This window comes from Balaenoptera musculus, chromosome 14, assembly GCF_009873245.2.
Source record: "Balaenoptera musculus isolate JJ_BM4_2016_0621 chromosome 14, mBalMus1.pri.v3, whole genome shotgun sequence".
NCBI classification, from domain to species: Eukaryota; Metazoa; Chordata; class Mammalia; order Artiodactyla; family Balaenopteridae; genus Balaenoptera; species Balaenoptera musculus.
Genome location: NC_045798.1, coordinates 58,013,426 through 58,031,050, shown reverse-complemented (window position 1 = coordinate 58,031,050; position 17,625 = coordinate 58,013,426). Strand labels below are relative to the sequence as shown.

Below are 17,625 nucleotides of genomic sequence, written 5' to 3'. Positions count from 1 at the left end.
ACAGGAAAAAGCAGAAACTGGAAAGAAATGGGCTGCAATGCGAGAGATTTCCATTGAAAGGCATAGTTTTAGAGCAGGAAGTGATCGAAACTAAGTGACCTCCACCTTTCTGCTGGGAAGAAGAGTTCTGATGATGCAATTTCAAAGACAATGACCCAAATAAAAGTGTTTTTCAGTGGAAAATTTCTCCCACTAATAGGTGGGTGTTGCTAGGCAACAAATATTGCAATGTTTAATCTCTACCCTTCCTAGCAAATGGCGTGATGGAATAAAATAAGCCTTTTCAGCATTTCAACATAATAGTTGTATCTGGCAATTTTTTAGTCATTTTTAAGAATACTTCTTTTATGTAGAAAGAACTTTTGTTAACATGTATCTGTCTACCTCCATTTTTTAAAAACTGGGTTCTATAATCCATAGTGATTAACAGGAATGCACTAAAGTTAGCATAACTCAATTAGCAAAATGCATCCTTATAATAAATGCTATGAGTGACAAAAAACAGATGTTGATCATCAAGATTTGAGTGTGCATGTGATTTATTAGTATCAATATTTACAAAATGTATATTTAGGAATGTGAATTTCAAAGGGAAAATAAACTTCCTCAGAGATTAGTTAAGAAACAAGTATGCATCTATAATTTTATAATTTGAAAAGACTTATGTGAAATTAAGACCTCATTTAGTATCTCTGGTACCCTTCAATGCCTAAGCGAGTTCCAATTAAATTTAATATTCTTATGTTACTCTTATGTTGATATTGTTTTAGTTGTACAATAGTATGAGCACAGATGACATATTTAAAGAAACCTAAAAGCATGAGTATTTCAGGTTAACTTGGGATAAAGAATATGGGAGTCTTGTTAATCACTATGTTGTACACCTGAAACTTATATAACATTGTAAATCAACTATACCTCAGTAGAAAATAAAAAAGAATATGGGATTCTGATAAAAAAGACCCGAGTTCGGTAAGCTACAAAGTAATCTAGATTATCATTGGTTGGATATGGGGGGGTCAAAAGATCTGGGTTCAAGCCTTGATTCTGTCCCTTGTTAGAAACATGAAGTTGGCTAAGTCATTATATCTCTCTGGGCCTTTTTCCCTTACAGCTCTAAAATATTCTGCTGTGCTATATGCTGATCCAGATCTGCCATTAGCTAGCTCAGTGGCTCTGACAAGTCACTTACTTACCATCTGAGTCACAGTTTACTCTCTCGAGAAGTGATTATGATTAATGACATGTGAAGCAAACCTTGAGTTGGCACTTATAATAAAATATGACTCAGATTGGTGTTCAGAGAGAAGAAACATGTTTTGTTCAGAGAAAGAAAGAGTATCAGCTAACATTTACAGGAAGAAAAATCCCTTATGCTCATTAGATATTTCTTAAGTGTTTAAAGGCACTGTGTTTCTGGGTCACTGATACACATCCCGTCCTTTAAGAAGTTTGCATTTTAGGAGTTATAAGGTAAGTATCCAAATATCTATAATAGAAAACAAAATATAAGTGCAACTCATAATAAAAGTACAAATTAATATTCAGAGGAAGATGAATCAGAGTGGCATCAAGAATAGATCTTGGAAGGACAAATTGGATTTTAGCAAGAACGAGTAATCACCTGTAAAGGTGATTCATTATTAAGAAGACGGATATTCTGGGCTGAAGAAATAGAACAGCAAAGTAGCCAGAGAAATGGAAGAGAATAAAAATATTGAGAGAAAGAGAGTATTAGGGGAATAGCTTAGAAAGAAGTTTAGAACACAACAGTCTGGAAGGCCTTGAGTTCCTAGAGATGGGATGTCACTTTTAGGCACTAGGGAAACACTTTTCACATTTAAATTAAAAAAAAAACAAAAAAAAAAACCCCAGTGTAAAACAGTATTTTGTGAAGATATACCTAATAGAAATATTTAGCAGAATAAAGAATGCTGAGAGAAAAAAAATACTAAAACAGAGAGAACAGTTATGAAGGATTTTAGTTACCCAAGGTATCATAAAGTGAAAAACAACTGGGTTAAAATGTCCATAATGGGAAAATGACAGAAAACGATGATTAAAAAAATGCTTAAAGAAACTCACAAGGCTTGGTGACATTCTGTATACTGAGTGAGGGAGAAGTTAAAACAGACAAGCTTTGGGCTCGGGTTATTTGTAAAATTATTATTAACTGAATATGTAAAGTCAGGAAGGAGTTTACAAGGAGAGGCGTGAGAGGATGTGGCAGAGGAAAGCGGCCTAATTTTTCTGTTTGCTGATCACTTCCAGCATCAACCTCATTATGAAGTTCAAAACTAAAACAGTTTTTAAATCTGAGGTTTATCATCAAAAAGTCTTCCCTCAAACATTTATAGGAAAGAGCCTGCTAACCAAAAGTCTACAGATAGACCTGTATGTGCTACACATTGCTTTTCTCAGTTTCTAACCTCCTTTCCTAGCACTTCACCGTTTACCAAAACCCAACAAGTGTCCAAGTCTCACTTGTCAAGGCCTCTGCTAGACCCAAGATTATTCTCAAGAAGGGTTTATAGTCACCACTGACTACAAAGGACAGATAAACCTATGCTGACACTCCACAATTTAGTTACTAAGAACATTTCAGTGGGATGTTTTAGTGCATGTTACTAGTGCATCAAACACGTTCACATCGGAAGGTTGGTGAGATGTCAAGAAGGCTTGACAAAAAAAACAGAAAAGATGTCATTGGCAGGGAAAGGTATGGTTCTGTGAGGATTCTAGGGTAGTACACGGAGAAGCTGAGATGAACACGCTGCCCTCAGAGAACTTACCTGGGCGAACTTGTGAATCTGCTCTACCACCGCGGCAAACAGAGCATGGACACTTTCATCAATCAGACTCTGCATGTAGTGCACTGCCTCTTCATCAGACAGGTCTAGACGAAATTTATCCTGAACCTACAAGGTCACAGTCTATTAGCTTTTGAATAAAGAAAAACACACATGTCCAACAGACAAGAACAAACAGATATAGATATTATTACAATGAACTATTTCCATGCCAAAGAAATGATTCATAAGGATAAGGAGTAAGCAGGGTAAGGAGTTCTGAATACTATTCTCTTGAATGTGGAACTTTACTTTTTGCTATATGCTCTTTATATCACCCTATCTTTGTTGGTTGTGAATATTTCTGCAGAAAAAAATTAACAAAGTGAATAGAAAATATAATTCTGTTAGACCCTGCAAATTTAAAAACAGACAAAAATTGTTCTTTTAACTCAAAGGTGTGCTTTAGTATTTGCATTTCAAAGCTAGAATTATAAGATTTAAATTGTGACATAATAATTATTAACAATCTCCTTCACTTTATGAAATGGATATAGCAAGGTAAGCAAGCTTATATTAGTATTCTCCCTCACCTTCTCTGCCTATACAAGAACAGGAACTATGTCAACTGCTGGCAAAATAAACTAAACTAGATCTTCTAAAATGTCCCCTTTCCTATAGGAGTTCCCTGTACTTCTGCAAAGAACTACTTCAACTGGCCTATTGAGTTGATTCTCAATAGCAATAAGTACTAGAAAACTTAGTAGAGATATATATCAGAATAGTTCCCTAAAACACAAAAGCCAATGTTACTGAATGACTACTTTGTGCTAAACACTGTGCAAAGTACTTTACATGCAGTATCTCACTCAACTCTCAGATGGCTCTGAGGTAGATAATATCTCCATCTATAAGATGTAGAAACCGAGACACAGAATTTATGAAGCCAATCCAGGGACCTTTAACTGATGATAAGTGGCTTGCACTTCCGGACAACTGCACGCTACTGCACTAACCATTGTACTAACTCCTTTCTCCTCTTATAAATGACCCATATATATTTCTGAAAAGGCAGGCTAGGAGAAAATGGGATTTCCAAGTGGATAAAAAGTGGTCCACATTTAATATTTCCTTTTAAGTATAGAGTTTAACTACTATAAAACCAGGAAGAAGAAAGGGCAGACAGTACGACAACCCATGGCCCTGCTCAGTGCTCTTTTCCCTTCACTGCACTGGAAGTATACCAGCTGATCTGACAGCCCTGCAGCCTCAGGATAGAGGAGGTAAAAGAGAGGTTAATATAATAAGTGAAGGACAATTTGGCGGAGGAAGATCTAAAAGTATACCTTCAATCAACTCTCTCTCCCATTTCTGGATCCCAGTTAAAGAGTTTAATCCATCATATTCCTTGATTTCTACTTAGAGAGGTCATGTCTGACAATTTTGGAACTATTTTTTAAGAACGTCAAAAAAACTGTAGGGCAGGAGAATCAAAATAAAACTTTAACCCAATTTATCAAAACTTGCATACTTACATAAGTACTTAAATTACAAACAGAAGATATGTATTTAGCATATAAAGAAAATGTTATTTGCCAAGTATGAAGACATTCTCTTTTATAACAAAGAAGGTTAACAGCATATAAATGGTTGATTTGTTTTCATATATACTGACTTATGTTAGGCTACTTGTTATTGTCCCCTAAGTCACCTCTGTGACTTTCACCTTTCCAGAATTTCTCCCCTGACTTCTTGGCTATCCCTACCAGCTCCAAACCCTCTCCTTCCACACCTCATTAGTAAGGCTGCACTCAAAACAATCTGGAGAGTGCCTTTAAGCAAAAGGATACAAACTTGTAAATCTCAGCCTCTGCACTGTCCTTCAAAGGTAGATAAGATACCCTTTGTTTAAAATATTGTGAGAATTTCCAAAATGTGATGCAGAGACACAAAGTGAGCAAATGTTGTTGGAAAAATGGCACCAACAGACTTGCTCAACACAGAGTTGCTATAACCTTCAAAATTTGTAAGAAACACAATTATCTGTGAAGCACCATAAAGCGAGTAGACAGTTTAAAAAAAAATAAAAAGAAATTGATATATATGTACTAAAATATGTTAAGAAAAAAGGAAAATATTGTTGAACTTTGTTATGATTAAATAATTTGAATAATCTGTACTTCTCTGAAGACTTCAGCCTCAAATGTGCTACTCTGTTTCTTTAGCTGGCTTTCATTCATGAGGTCAATGCAAAAAAATTTCTAGGTAGTAAGACTTCAAAGTAATGCCAGCAAATGATATTTCACAAAGTATAAAAACCTATTTCTACTTCTTAAAAAAGCCAACCAATACGAAACATAAATTTTAGTCTATTGCAGCATCACTTTCCAATATTATTATGACTTTAAAGTCAAGTTTATGTTGCAACTGGTTACTTCACATTCCTGATAAAACAGTAGAAAGCAAATAAATCTTTATGGCATACCTTTTTGGGGAAAAATACGGTAAAATACTTTTTGTTCAAGGTTCACTTAATTGAAACTAGAATAAACAGCTAGGGAATAAATAGTGTAAAGAAAAATGACTAAGGCACATGCTTTTCTTCCCCATAAAATGAATTGCTTCATGTGTTAAAAGATGATGCCATAAAGACAGCTGGTAACAAATTAAACAGTAAAATCATGATTCTCTAAAAGAGAAGCAAAAGTTGAAACAAAAGATCTAATAAGGACAAGAACTATATAACTTAACTGGCAGAAGAAACTGGGAGACTCTGTTTGACAAATACTGTTAGAACTTTCATAAATGACTTCTGAACACAAGTGAAGTCAGGCAAGAGTGAACATATGACAGAGATAAATGGGTTTAAAATAAACAGCAAAAACAGATCCTGAAAACAGCAATGCAAAAAAAAAAAAAAGCAACAACATTTGAAATCTGGTGCAGTCATCAACTTTAGCTAAGAAAACTTTCATCAACCAATTATGTTTCTTGATGGATGAGCTTAAATTGGCAAAAAATAACCCAGGCCAAAACCTAGTGTGATAAGTAGTCCATTGCCTAGTTTGGGGGTGGAGGGTGCTGAAACAGTGCTTCCTGGATAATAATAAATGAAATCCTAATAAGAATATAATTTCCTTAAATGGTTAAGCAATAAAATATTTACAATAAAATCCCTCTCATGGCTTGCCAAAGACTCATAAAATTAGGTAAAACAGATTAGCTTCATTCATGTTTGCAATGATGTAAATATTTTTGTATCTCCCAAATCCATGTTGAAATACTAATGCCCAATGTGATAGTATTAGGAGGTGGACCTTTTGGGAGGTGTTTAGGTCATGAGGGTGGAACCCTCATGAATGGGATTAGTGCTCTTATAAAAGAGATCCCACAGAGCTTCCTAGTGCCTTCCACCCTATGAAGATACAACAAGTTTTCGACCCAAAAAGGGCCTTAACTTGACCATTCTGGCACCCTGATCTAGTACTTCTAGCCTCCAGAAGCATGAGAAATAAATTTCTGTTATTTACAAGCCACACAGTCTCTTGTATTTTGTTATATATAGCAGCCCCAACGGACCAAGACAATGTTTAAACCACAGAGGTATCTTTCTAATAATGCTCAGAGTCAATTACATCAGAACTTAGGGCTTTTGGTGCCAATTATTAATTTCAACCACCAGGGCAATTCGATCTATGAGACTGTTATAATTTTAGTAATTTTATACTTCTGTAAGTTAAAAAACTACACTAACTTAGAAGTTCAGTATTAATAACCACACTGATATTTAAGATCATTTTATGTTATCTTTGGATAAATAAAGTATACTACATACATCCCTCTCAATGAATCAGAGAGTCAGAAATTAATTTGAATAAAAATCTTCTGTTACCCTTCCTCCCATCTCCTGCTGCAACTCAGGGTAAGATAGTTCTGAATAACTGCTCATCTATGTGATGGCTTTCCTTCATCCTTCTCTTTGCAGGTTAAGTTAAGGCAGGTCTCTATTCTCCTGACACAGTAAGAAACCCCTGTAAGCAAGGGTATGAAAGAGAAGGATAAAGAATGGCTGTTTGCTTCTGCTTCTACATACTATTACAATATTTTGTTTCTGATTCTTAGCAGGCTTAGTCTGGGAGTACCAGGAATCAGGTATCCCAGTAGAAATATTAAAGAGAAGCTAAACTTTCAGGACAAAGAGCAAGGGCTGTGATAGTAAGCTTCCTCTCTTGGTGTAGTGACCTGTTCATGTGACTGTGGGTACAAACAGGCAAGGGGATAAAACTTGTTGCAGAGGACTTGAGAGGCTGTCATATTCTGGAATGCGAAATAATATACACAAGGTATCTTTCTTAATTCATGTTACTTAAGAGTCTAGGGGTTGGGACAAGGGGAAATGGGTTGTTAAAACCCTAATATTTTTACATATGAAAAGTAGACTATGATATCTGAGCATGTATAAAAATTACCTTTTTCACAGTCTTATCTGGTTCAAGAGCAATATCTGGAATGTTTGCATCCACCATCAAGGAAAACAAATTCAAAATAAGATTAGAATATCTAAAGGAGAGTGAGAAAGAAAAATAAATAGCAATGTGTTAGAATTTTGCCATTCTTTCTCATATTAAGAGCACTCCTAGAAGTAGTGCTTTATAATGATTACTATTACTCCTATGGAAAATAGAATGTGAGCTTATTCACCAGCTGTCTCAATGAAAAGCAAGCCTTGAAAACATATCTTATTCTAGGGTCTTGATATAATGCCATTTCTAGGTCCCCCACTAGGGAACACATTTTTGGAGTAACCATCTAATAATGACAGTTCTTCCACTCTTTAGTAAGTATATTCTTTTTAGAAGGGATCTAAGGGGAATCTGCTTTATACCATTAATTAGCATTACTAAGCAATGAAGATCTGTCTTTGCTCAATGCTGACAAGAATCTGCTACCTTAAGACTACCTCAGTATGTCATGGATAAATGAGTCAAAGGGAAATAGTGTGATTTCACTCATCATTCATAAATATCCTCTAGGGGCACTAATCCCACCATCTTCGAAAATATAGTGACTGGTCTGGATATAAGCAACCCTAAACAGAGGAGAAAATAGCTCGTACTCTTCTACACTAAAAATGTGCAAGATATCTAAATAATTTCACCTTTGGAGTATGCTGGTCCCTGTAGGAACTAAAGGTTTATCCTCATCAATCATCAAACTTTTCATCTTCCTCCAAACAAGAAGAAAGAATGTTACTATTCCAAATCTCATTTCCAGAAGTACAGCCATGTGGGGAAAGGTATAATTAAGTGTACACTGGGTACAACCCACCTCCTGCTCCAGAACACTCTCCCCTTGGACAGTTATGCCCTGAGGGGCCCTGCAGCACTGTAGTGATAAAAGGAGGTCCAGGTTTGACTTTGGGGATGGATGTAAGTGAAGTAAGCTTTGGTTTTAGGCAATGAAGGTTTTTAGCTGGTCTCGGTAGAAGTGTCAACACAAGTGCCTTGCATTGTCTTCTCTAGGGGATGGAAGTCAGGACTTTAGGTTATGCAGAACCTTTATTCCAGCCATCTACTTATCCATAATATAAAAAAGTACATAAAAACTAATACTTGAACTGTAATGATAATAGAACTTGTAGACAAAAATGACTATCCATGTGAACCTCAAATTACCTATTTCATCATTTTTGAATTTTATATTACCCATGAAAATCAGGCACTATAATGAAAAAATTCTACCTTGATATAATCTTCTAATCAAATTAGGCCCTAACTCAATTATACTCTTTTAACAAAAGTACGATAATAGCTAAACAGCTTGAACTTATAGTTTTAAAAGTTACTGATTTCCTTGTGGGAACTGATAAAAAGCATGTCACAGATTATTCCATTTCTACTCACATACAACACATATTTATTGAGTACTCACTCTAAACACTGTTCTAGGCACTATGGGTATAGTGGTGAACTGAACAAACAAGGTCTCTACACACTCATGAAGCCTACATTCTCGAGGAGGGTGGGGACTCACACAATAAACTGACGAAAGATTTTTAAAAATAAAGAAAAAACAGCAAAATGGGTCAAAGATTGATGGGGTGGGGAGAAAAGTCATCTTAGGGAGGTATGATTTTATTCTAACTCTACTAAGTGAGTTTAAAGAGTAGAGTGACATACTCAGATATGCATTTTGTAAAAGCCCACACTGGTTATCTTGTGGGGAATAAGAATGGAGGAAGGGAAACTATTTTACAGATGTCCAGGTGGAAAAGAAATAATATGGACATTATCAGGCTATATTTTGGAGATGGACTGGATATCACTTGCTTCAAGATGGCTTCAATGAAGTGGAGAACAGAGGACCTGAATGTCACCAAGGATTTAGCCTACATGGGGAACTATGGTTATTTATCAAAATTAAAAAAAAAAAAAACGAATGAAAGAAGAACAGGATTTGGGGCAGGGAATCAAGAGTTCCATTTTAGACACATATTGAGTTTGAGATCCTTACATTCTTAGTAGAGATGTCAAGATCTACATTCTTAGTAGAGATGTCAAGTAGGCAGTTAGACATATTTCAGAGGAGATAATAGGGCTGGTGGTAATAGTTTGGAATCATCAGCATTTGGATCCTATTTAAAGTCACAAGTCTAGATGTAAATGCTTAAGGAGAGAGTTTAGGGGAAAAAGACCCAGAACTCTTTATAGTGATATGGAACTTCTAGATAGTTTAATATATAGAGGTCAAGAAGAAGAGGGAAGGTATCAGCAAAGAAGCAGGAGTGACCAGTAAGGCAAAAAGAAAATAGAGGAGTAGGTTACACCAAATAAAAGAAATGTTTTTAGGAACAAAGACGTGGTCAACTGTGTCAAAGCATCTAGGAAGCAAAAGTGGCCACTGGATTTGGTATAGGTAATTGTTTATTTTGATAAAATTAGTTTCAATAGCAGAGAAGGACTGGAAGACTTACTGGAGAAGGCTGAAGGAAGAAAGGAGGCTAGTAAGTGAAAAGTGGGGGATCAAGATTTTGGAGGGGTAAATTTACTATTGATGAGAGGGAGTGGCCAAGGTTGGCTTTACATGAGGAGGACACGACCCTGAGGGGTCCGGTCATGGCTGGACCATTCATGCAGATGCTGAAGTCACAACAGCAGGCCTGAAGAAGACAAAGTTTTCAATGAATGAGAATGACAGGGAAATAGGCAGTTGATGGTCAGCAGCAGGTAATTCATCTGATTTCATGGTGTGTGTCTACGCTTTCCTTCTTTAAGAAGGCAAGGAAAGAAATGGTTCGAAAGTGGCATTAGGAAGCATAAAGGGCACCAGGCCCTTCTCTAAGCTCTGTGGTATGTAGGAAATGGAAATAGAGAAAAGGGTCCACTGAGAAGGCTTGTAAGGACTGGTGTCAGTAGGATACAACCAACTGCTACACATTATGTTACGAAAAAATGATATTCTTTCAATGAACCCTTAATTATTCATACTCTGTTTTGTTGACTATATAGGGTTTCTCCCAACCTTGCCATAAGGGAATCTCAGGAATCTACCACAGGGTAACACAGGGAGAGGAATACAAGGTTCAGTTTTGAAAGGGATATTTCAGAGTATATCCCATACCTGGCTGCCCATTAAACTCACTTGGGAAGCTTCTTTGAAAATACCAATGCCTGGGCCAAACCCCAGACCAATTAAATCTGATGGGGCTCAGAACTGTTTTGGTCCCCCCCTAGCCCACAAAGAACCCCAGGTGATTCTAATGGTCAGCCAGGATCTATGTTAAAATGTCTGCCTTTATGGAAGCATGTGTGTTCCTTTTGTAAAAGGCAAATATTAATGTTTTCTCCATTATCTGCTGGTATACATATAACCACCCATGCTTCTATTATTATGGCAAAGGGAAACAATGTAAATAAATATAAAATGGAATATTCTATAAGAAGCTTAAACATCCAATTACTTTGTGGATAATCTGTCACTACCTTAACTGTATTAATCTTTTACATCTGTTGCCATTAACCTGCATTTTCCATTTAAGACAGAACCAGTTACACAAAACAGAAATTATATATTAGTCATTCAAATGTTATCCAGAAAAACAGAAAGGTTACCAGAAATCTTTAAAGCCATTATCAAAAGAAAATATAAGGTTAAGGTTAAAAAAATCATAGAGTGGGAAAAGTGGGCAAAACCAAGTCTAGACAAAGATGTAAGGATGGATGTGATATAAATTAGATTTTTAAAAAGGAGTAGGTTAAGTACAGAGTTCAAGGAAAATGTACTCTTTCTCATACCCATGTTTATGCCAACCACCATGCTACTCGCTGGTTATACAAAGATGGTCTAAATTTTTCAGTAAAAACCTTCAATACTAAGAATAAAAAGCATTAACTACAACAAGTGAGGTTCTTAACAGCATTTCAGATGTCTGTTTCCCCTACAATCTATCCATTTTGCATGCAACAAATATCAGAGTAGAATCCTATAAAAATATTTATTTAACAAGTGTACTACTTCTAGAAGGGAAAACAATGAGATTAACGATGAAAAGTAGTGTGATCAATAGATTCACTGCTGTTTGGTGACTAGGCAAACATCCTCTAAGACAATGTAAGAACTCTGCTTGTTACAGCAAAATGCATTCCAAATTTCAATATTTTTACTGAAAAGTTTAGGCCCTCTTTGTGTCATCAGTGTCTATCATGGTGTTTGGCATAAACATGGATTAAGAGAAGTTATGTTTTCCTTGAACACTTAATATTTAAAATGTTTTAGCATTACTAAAGAGTTGCCATAAGAGTATTCAAAAAATAAATTTTCCAATTTATTATTGGTATAACAATGTATTTTGTTATATGAAAATCACACCATAAAGTGTGTTCTGGCATCTGTACAACTAACATTCATAACTTAATTCAAAAGGGACTGCTCTGTTTGTGGTCCACAGTTTATTCAATGATTTCTTGTTGATCAGCAATCAACAAAAACCATGAAAAGAACACAGTTGGTCACACCTAAAAACTCTAATAATAAGTGTGTCAAATATCCTTAACTCCAAACAAATTTTTGGCTATCTGGTTAATTCTTATGTCCTAAGAGAAATTTTTACTAACTGAACCATATTCTAAAATACAACATTAAAAACTAAATGTTTATCAAAATATTAGGGTCTAGCTAATCTTAACAGTGAAATTTTTGAAAAAAAAATAAAACAATTTTCATGAAGACTTAACATAAAGTGAGGTAGATTAATCTCTTTATGATTTTTCTTAGTAGTGAGGAAAGTTAACTTTTGGCTCTATACTAATAATCTGCCTCTATTTTCTCATTTTGCTGAATTGCTACTAATCCATTATCAATGATAGTTTATAAGACACATTGTTTTCTTTCTGCTTTCAAAAAGATAGGGTACCTAGGACATTTCTCTAGTTATAATTGCATATCATCTTGTCTGCCTCCTCACTGAGATCACCATAGTTTCATCTAGCTTTCTGTAGGCTCTGACTATTTTAAATTAAAAATCCTAGGTATTAAAGTGGAACTTTCATCTCTGAAAGTGCTTCTGCATCACCAGGCACCCATCTTCTCATTATTCCTTTAGCATTTCTGGAGAGTAAAACTGAGCCACTCTACCACTCAAAGGATAATAATGCAGCTGTTTGTAAAATGTACGTTAAAGTTTGTGACATGCGGTCGAGACTGAGTTAACAGTGAAGGCCTACTGAGCCACTGCAAAGATGAAACCTCACTAATATAGGACAGCCATTTACCTGGGACCAGTAATATCAATATCACCTGGGAACATGGCCTCACTCCAGATGTGATGCAGAACTGTTCATACAAATACTGAAGGTTCTTATTCAACATACATATACTGTCTATAAACTGAGGTTACAAAGACAGAAAAGACAGGGCCCACATGCATAGGCAACTCACTTCTACTGGTTACATATTCACCTGGAAGAGCATACAGGTGTCTCCTGAGCTGGGATTTTTCTGGTGGACTAAGAATATTCATTTTGCATAGCTAAGTTGAAAGTGGAGTTAGAATAAAATGATCCATCATTTTTGACTAATCATTAGAGCCATGTCCTGAATTTAACAAACATGACTTTTAATTTATCTTTTTCCTGATGATACATGATGTCCAGACCTAAGTAAATGTGGATGAAGGAAGCAGAGATACAGTGGCCTTAGAGAAAAAGGGATAGAGAAAAAAAATCAACATTTTTTTTAAGCAGAATGACTGATGAGGTGCTGAAGAGAGACAAAATCATATGTAACGTTTTTTCTTCAATTGTTTCAGAATGCTCCAAACTAAGGCTGATAAAGGTGCTAAAAACTAAAAATTATTTGACTAATCACTCCAAGTGAGCTAAATGCTTCATTCTTGTGTAACGCCAGCTTCCCACTTGGTGGGATTTAGCAGTCAAATAATTAGTGAGAAAGCAAGAAACTGTCTTTTTCCTTTGATATCAAACTGTTTATCAAAATAGTCATCAAATGTACATTAACAAATACTGCTGCCTGTGTCATTCTAAAAAGAGTGATGCTAAAGAATGTAAACATTTGAACAAATATTTTTCTTGCTCTGTGAAATGAATTTACCAAAATTCTCTACGTCAAGCATATCAACTTACCTTCGAAGGTGGAGAAAAGCTGTGTAACACTGTTTTCGGAACTCTTGGTACTGTTCACTCTGTGTGCCCCCCATTCCTTCCACCATTTCTTTATTCAGCTTCATTGGAGGAGGAAGAGGCTTTGGATCCCGACCCAAAATATATCCAAAGTCTATGTGGAAGAGTTTGCCTGGATGTTGATAAGAAACTCATTTGTTTCCAGAAATTTATATTAAGGAACTGGGAAATAGATGTCATACAATTGGTAAAGCAGTGTCTCTTCATAAAGAATATTAGTTCATGATGAAGTCTATTAAATTGTTTGATCCTGTATCCCCAGGCTTGGGAGTGGCCTTCAGAGCATATTTTATTTCCCTTCAGCTCGCATTCATTCTGATGAAACTATACTTAAAATCATCCCACAGTAATATTTTAAAATTTAAATCCTACTTTTAGATCTCCAGAACCAAAGATGGCTAAAGCCTGGACAACTTTTAAAGGTATTAGTAGAAATCAGTATCTTGTAGCAAATTTCTTATGCTAAAGGAAGATCATTTCTTTAAGTATTCCTGAGATGAATCCTTCCTTTAACTTATCACTATTCTCCCCACCTTCAAAAACATCCCCCAAATTTCAAATTATATTGTTAGCTTCATTTGAATCATTTCCAACTAATCTGTGTTACTCATTAGCTGCAGACTAGGAAACCAAGCACAGTATTCACCTCTGTCAAGGGCTGAATACAGCTATAGTGCCCATGAAGACAACCCTTGAGCAGTCATCTAAACTCATAGGTCACATATGTAAGAATGTGACTGATCATTCACTTTAGAGAATGATTCACCATTGAATTCATAAAGCATCTTTTGATTTACAAGTAGGATAAAGTAGGCATACATTATAACACTAAAAGTAACCCCCTGGATTCTACAATCTAAGTACCACCAAGGCAAGGACTTATGCATTTTGTATATTGTTGTTTCCCCAGCCTCAGAATAGTTTCCAGCACATACTAAGCACTCATAGTTGAATGAAGAAATGGACTCCCTCTTGCGAGAACACCAGAATCAAAACTAGCTACTGGAGAATCATTGACAGGAAGACACTGGAACTCACCAAAAAAGATACCCCATATCCAAAGACAAAGGAGAAGCCACAGTGAGATGGCAGGAGGGGTGCAATCAAAGTAAAATCAAATCCCATAACTGGTGGGTGGGTGACTCACAGACTGGAGAACACTAATACCACAGAAGTCCACCCACTGGAGTGAAGGTTCTGAGCCCCACGTCAGGCTTCCCAACCTGGGGGTCCGGCAACGGGAGGAGGAATTCCTAGAGAATCAGACTTTGAAGTCTAGTGGGATTTGATTGCAGGACGTCGACAGGACTGGGGGAAACAGAGACCCCACTCTTGGAGGGCACACACAAAGTATTGGGTGGATCAGGACCCAGGGGAAGGAGCAGTGACCCTGGGGAGACTGAACCAGACCTACCTGCTAGTGTTGGAGGGTCTCCTGCAGAGGTGGGAAGTGGCTGTGGCTCACCGTGGGGACAAGGACACTGGCAGCAGAAGTTCTGGGAGGTACTCCTTGGTGTGAGCCCTCCCAGAGTCCGCCATTAGCCCCACAAAAGAGCCCAGGTAGGCTCCAGTGTTGGGTTGCCTCAGGCCAAACAACCAACAGGGAAGAAACCCAGCCCCACCCATCAACAGTCAAGTGGATTAAAGTTTTACTGAGCTCTGCCCACCAGAGCAACAGTCAGCTCTACCAACCACCAGTCCCTCCCATCAGGAAACTTGCACAAGCCTCTTAGGTAGCCTCATCCACCAGAGGGCAAACAGCAGAAGCAAGAAAAACTACAATCGTGTAGCCGGTGGAACAAAAACCACATTCACAGTAAGACAGACAAGATGAAAAGGCAGAGAGCTATGTACCAGATGAAGGAACAAGATAAAACCCAAGAAAACCAACTAACTGAAGTGGAGATATGCAGCCTTCCAGAAAAAGAATTCAGAATAATAATAGTGAAGATGATCCAGGACCTCGGAAAAAGAATGGAGGCAAAGATCGAGAAAATGCAACAAGTGTTTAACAAAGACCTAGGAGAATTAAAGAACAAACAAACAGAGATGAACAATACAATAACTGAAATGAAAAATACACTAGAAGGAATCAATAGCAGAATAACTGAGGCAGAAGAACGGATAAGTGACCTGGAAGACAGAATGGTGGAATTCACTGTTGTGGAACAGAATAAAGAAAAAAGAATGAAAAGAAATGAAAACAGCCTAAGAGACCTCTGGGACAACATTAAAGGCAACAACATTCACATTATAAGGGTCCTAGAAGGAGAAGAGAGAGAGAAAGGACCAGAGAAAATATTTGAAGAGATTATAGTCGAAAACTTCCCTAACATGAGAAGGGAAATAGCCACCCAAGTCCAGGAAGTGCAGAGAGTCCCATGCAGGATAAACCCAAGGAGAAACACACCGAGACACATAGTAATCAAAGTGGCAAAAATTAAAGACAAAGAAAAATTATTGAAAGCAGCAAGGGAAAAATGGCAAATAATATACAAGGGAACTCCCATAAGGTTAACAGCTGATTTCTCAGCAGAAACTCTACAAGCCAGAAGGGAGTGGCATGATATACTTAAAGTGATGAAAGGGAAGAACCTACAACCAAGATTACTCTACCAGCAAGGATCTCCTTCAGATTCGATGGAGAAATCAAAAGCTTTACAGACAAGCAAAAGCCAAGAGAATTCAGCACCACCAAACCAGCTCTACAACAAATGCTAAAGGAACTTCTCTAAGTGGGAAACACAAGAGAAGAAAAGGACCTACAAAAACAAACCCAAAACAATTAGAAAATGGTCATAGGAACATACATATCGATAATTACCTTAAACGTGAATGGATTAAATGCTCCAACCAAAAGACACAGGCTTGCTGAATGGATACAAAAACAAGACCCATCTATATGCTGTCTACAAGAGACCCACTTCAGACCTAGGGACACATACAGACTGAAAGTGAGGGGATGGAAAAAGATATTCCATGCAAATGGAAAGCAAAAGAAAGCTGGAATAGCAATACTCATATCAGATAAAATACACTTTAAAATAAAGAATGTTACAAGAGACAAGGAAGGACACTACATAATGATCAAGGGATCAATCCAAGAAGAAGATATAACAATTATAAATATATATGAACCCAACATAGGAGCACCTCAATACATAAGGCAACTGCTAACAGCTGTAAAAGAGGAAATCGACAGTAGCACAATAATAGTGGGAGACTTTAACACCTCACTCACACCAATGGACAGATCACCCAAAACGAAAATAAATAAGGAAACAGAAGCTTTAAATGACACCATACACCAGATACATTTAATTGATATTTATAGGACATTCCATCCAAAAACAGCAGGTAACACTTTCTTCTCAAGTGTGCACGGAACATTCTCCAGGATAGATCACATCCTGGGTCACAAATCAAGCCTTGGGAAATGTAAGAAATTGAAATCATATCAAGCATCTTTTCTGACCACAACGCTATGATATTAGAAATGAATTACAGGGAAAAAACATAAAAAAAACAAACACATGGAGGCTAAACAATACGTTACTAAATAACCAAGAGATCATTGAAGAAATCAAAGAGGAAATCAAAAAATACCTGGAGACAAATAACAATGAAAACACGACGATCCAAGACCTATGGGATGCAGCAAAAGCAGTTCTAAGAGGGAAGTTTATAGCTATACAAGCCTACCTCAAGAAACAAGAAAAATCTCAAATAAACAATCTAAACTTACACCTAAAGGAACCAGAGAAAGAAGAACAAACAAAATCCAAAGTTAGCAGAAGGAAAGAAATCATAAAGATCACAGCAGAAACAAATGAAATAGAAACAAAGAACACAATAGCAAAGATCAATTAAACTAAAAGCTGGTTCTTTGAGAAGGTAAACAAAATTGATAAACCATTAGCCAGACTCATCAAGAAAAAGAGGGAGCGGACTCAAATCAATAAAATTAGAAATGAAAAAGGAGAAGTTACAACAGACACTGCAGAAATACAAAGCATCCTAAGAGACTACTACAAGCAACTCTATGCCAATAAAATGGACAACCTGGAAGAAATGGACAAATTCTTAGAAAGGTATACCCTTCCAAGACTGAACCAGGAAGAAACAGAAAATATGAAGAG

The 17,625-nt window shown here is 36.6% G+C and overlaps 1 protein-coding gene across 4 annotated transcripts in view; it reads right to left on the bottom strand.

Moving 5' to 3' along the window:
- PIK3C3 (phosphatidylinositol 3-kinase catalytic subunit type 3) overlaps nucleotides 1–17,625 on the bottom strand; it is a 167,434-nt gene that overhangs the window by 4,200 nt on the left and 145,609 nt on the right. For 2 of the 4 annotated variants that reach the window (XM_036823238.1, XM_036823239.1), the window contains exons 22-24: nucleotides 13,430–13,598; nucleotides 7,259–7,349; nucleotides 2,793–2,918 (exon numbers count right to left, since the gene is read on the bottom strand). In XM_036823238.1, the coding sequence (XP_036679133.1) occupies nucleotides 2,793–2,918; nucleotides 7,259–7,349; nucleotides 13,430–13,598 (386 nt within the window). Of the gene's footprint in view, nucleotides 1–2,792; nucleotides 2,919–7,258; nucleotides 7,350–13,429; nucleotides 13,599–17,625 lie in introns of those variants that run through there. The other 2 variants (XR_005016190.1, XR_005016191.1) reach the window with 2 other exon arrangements.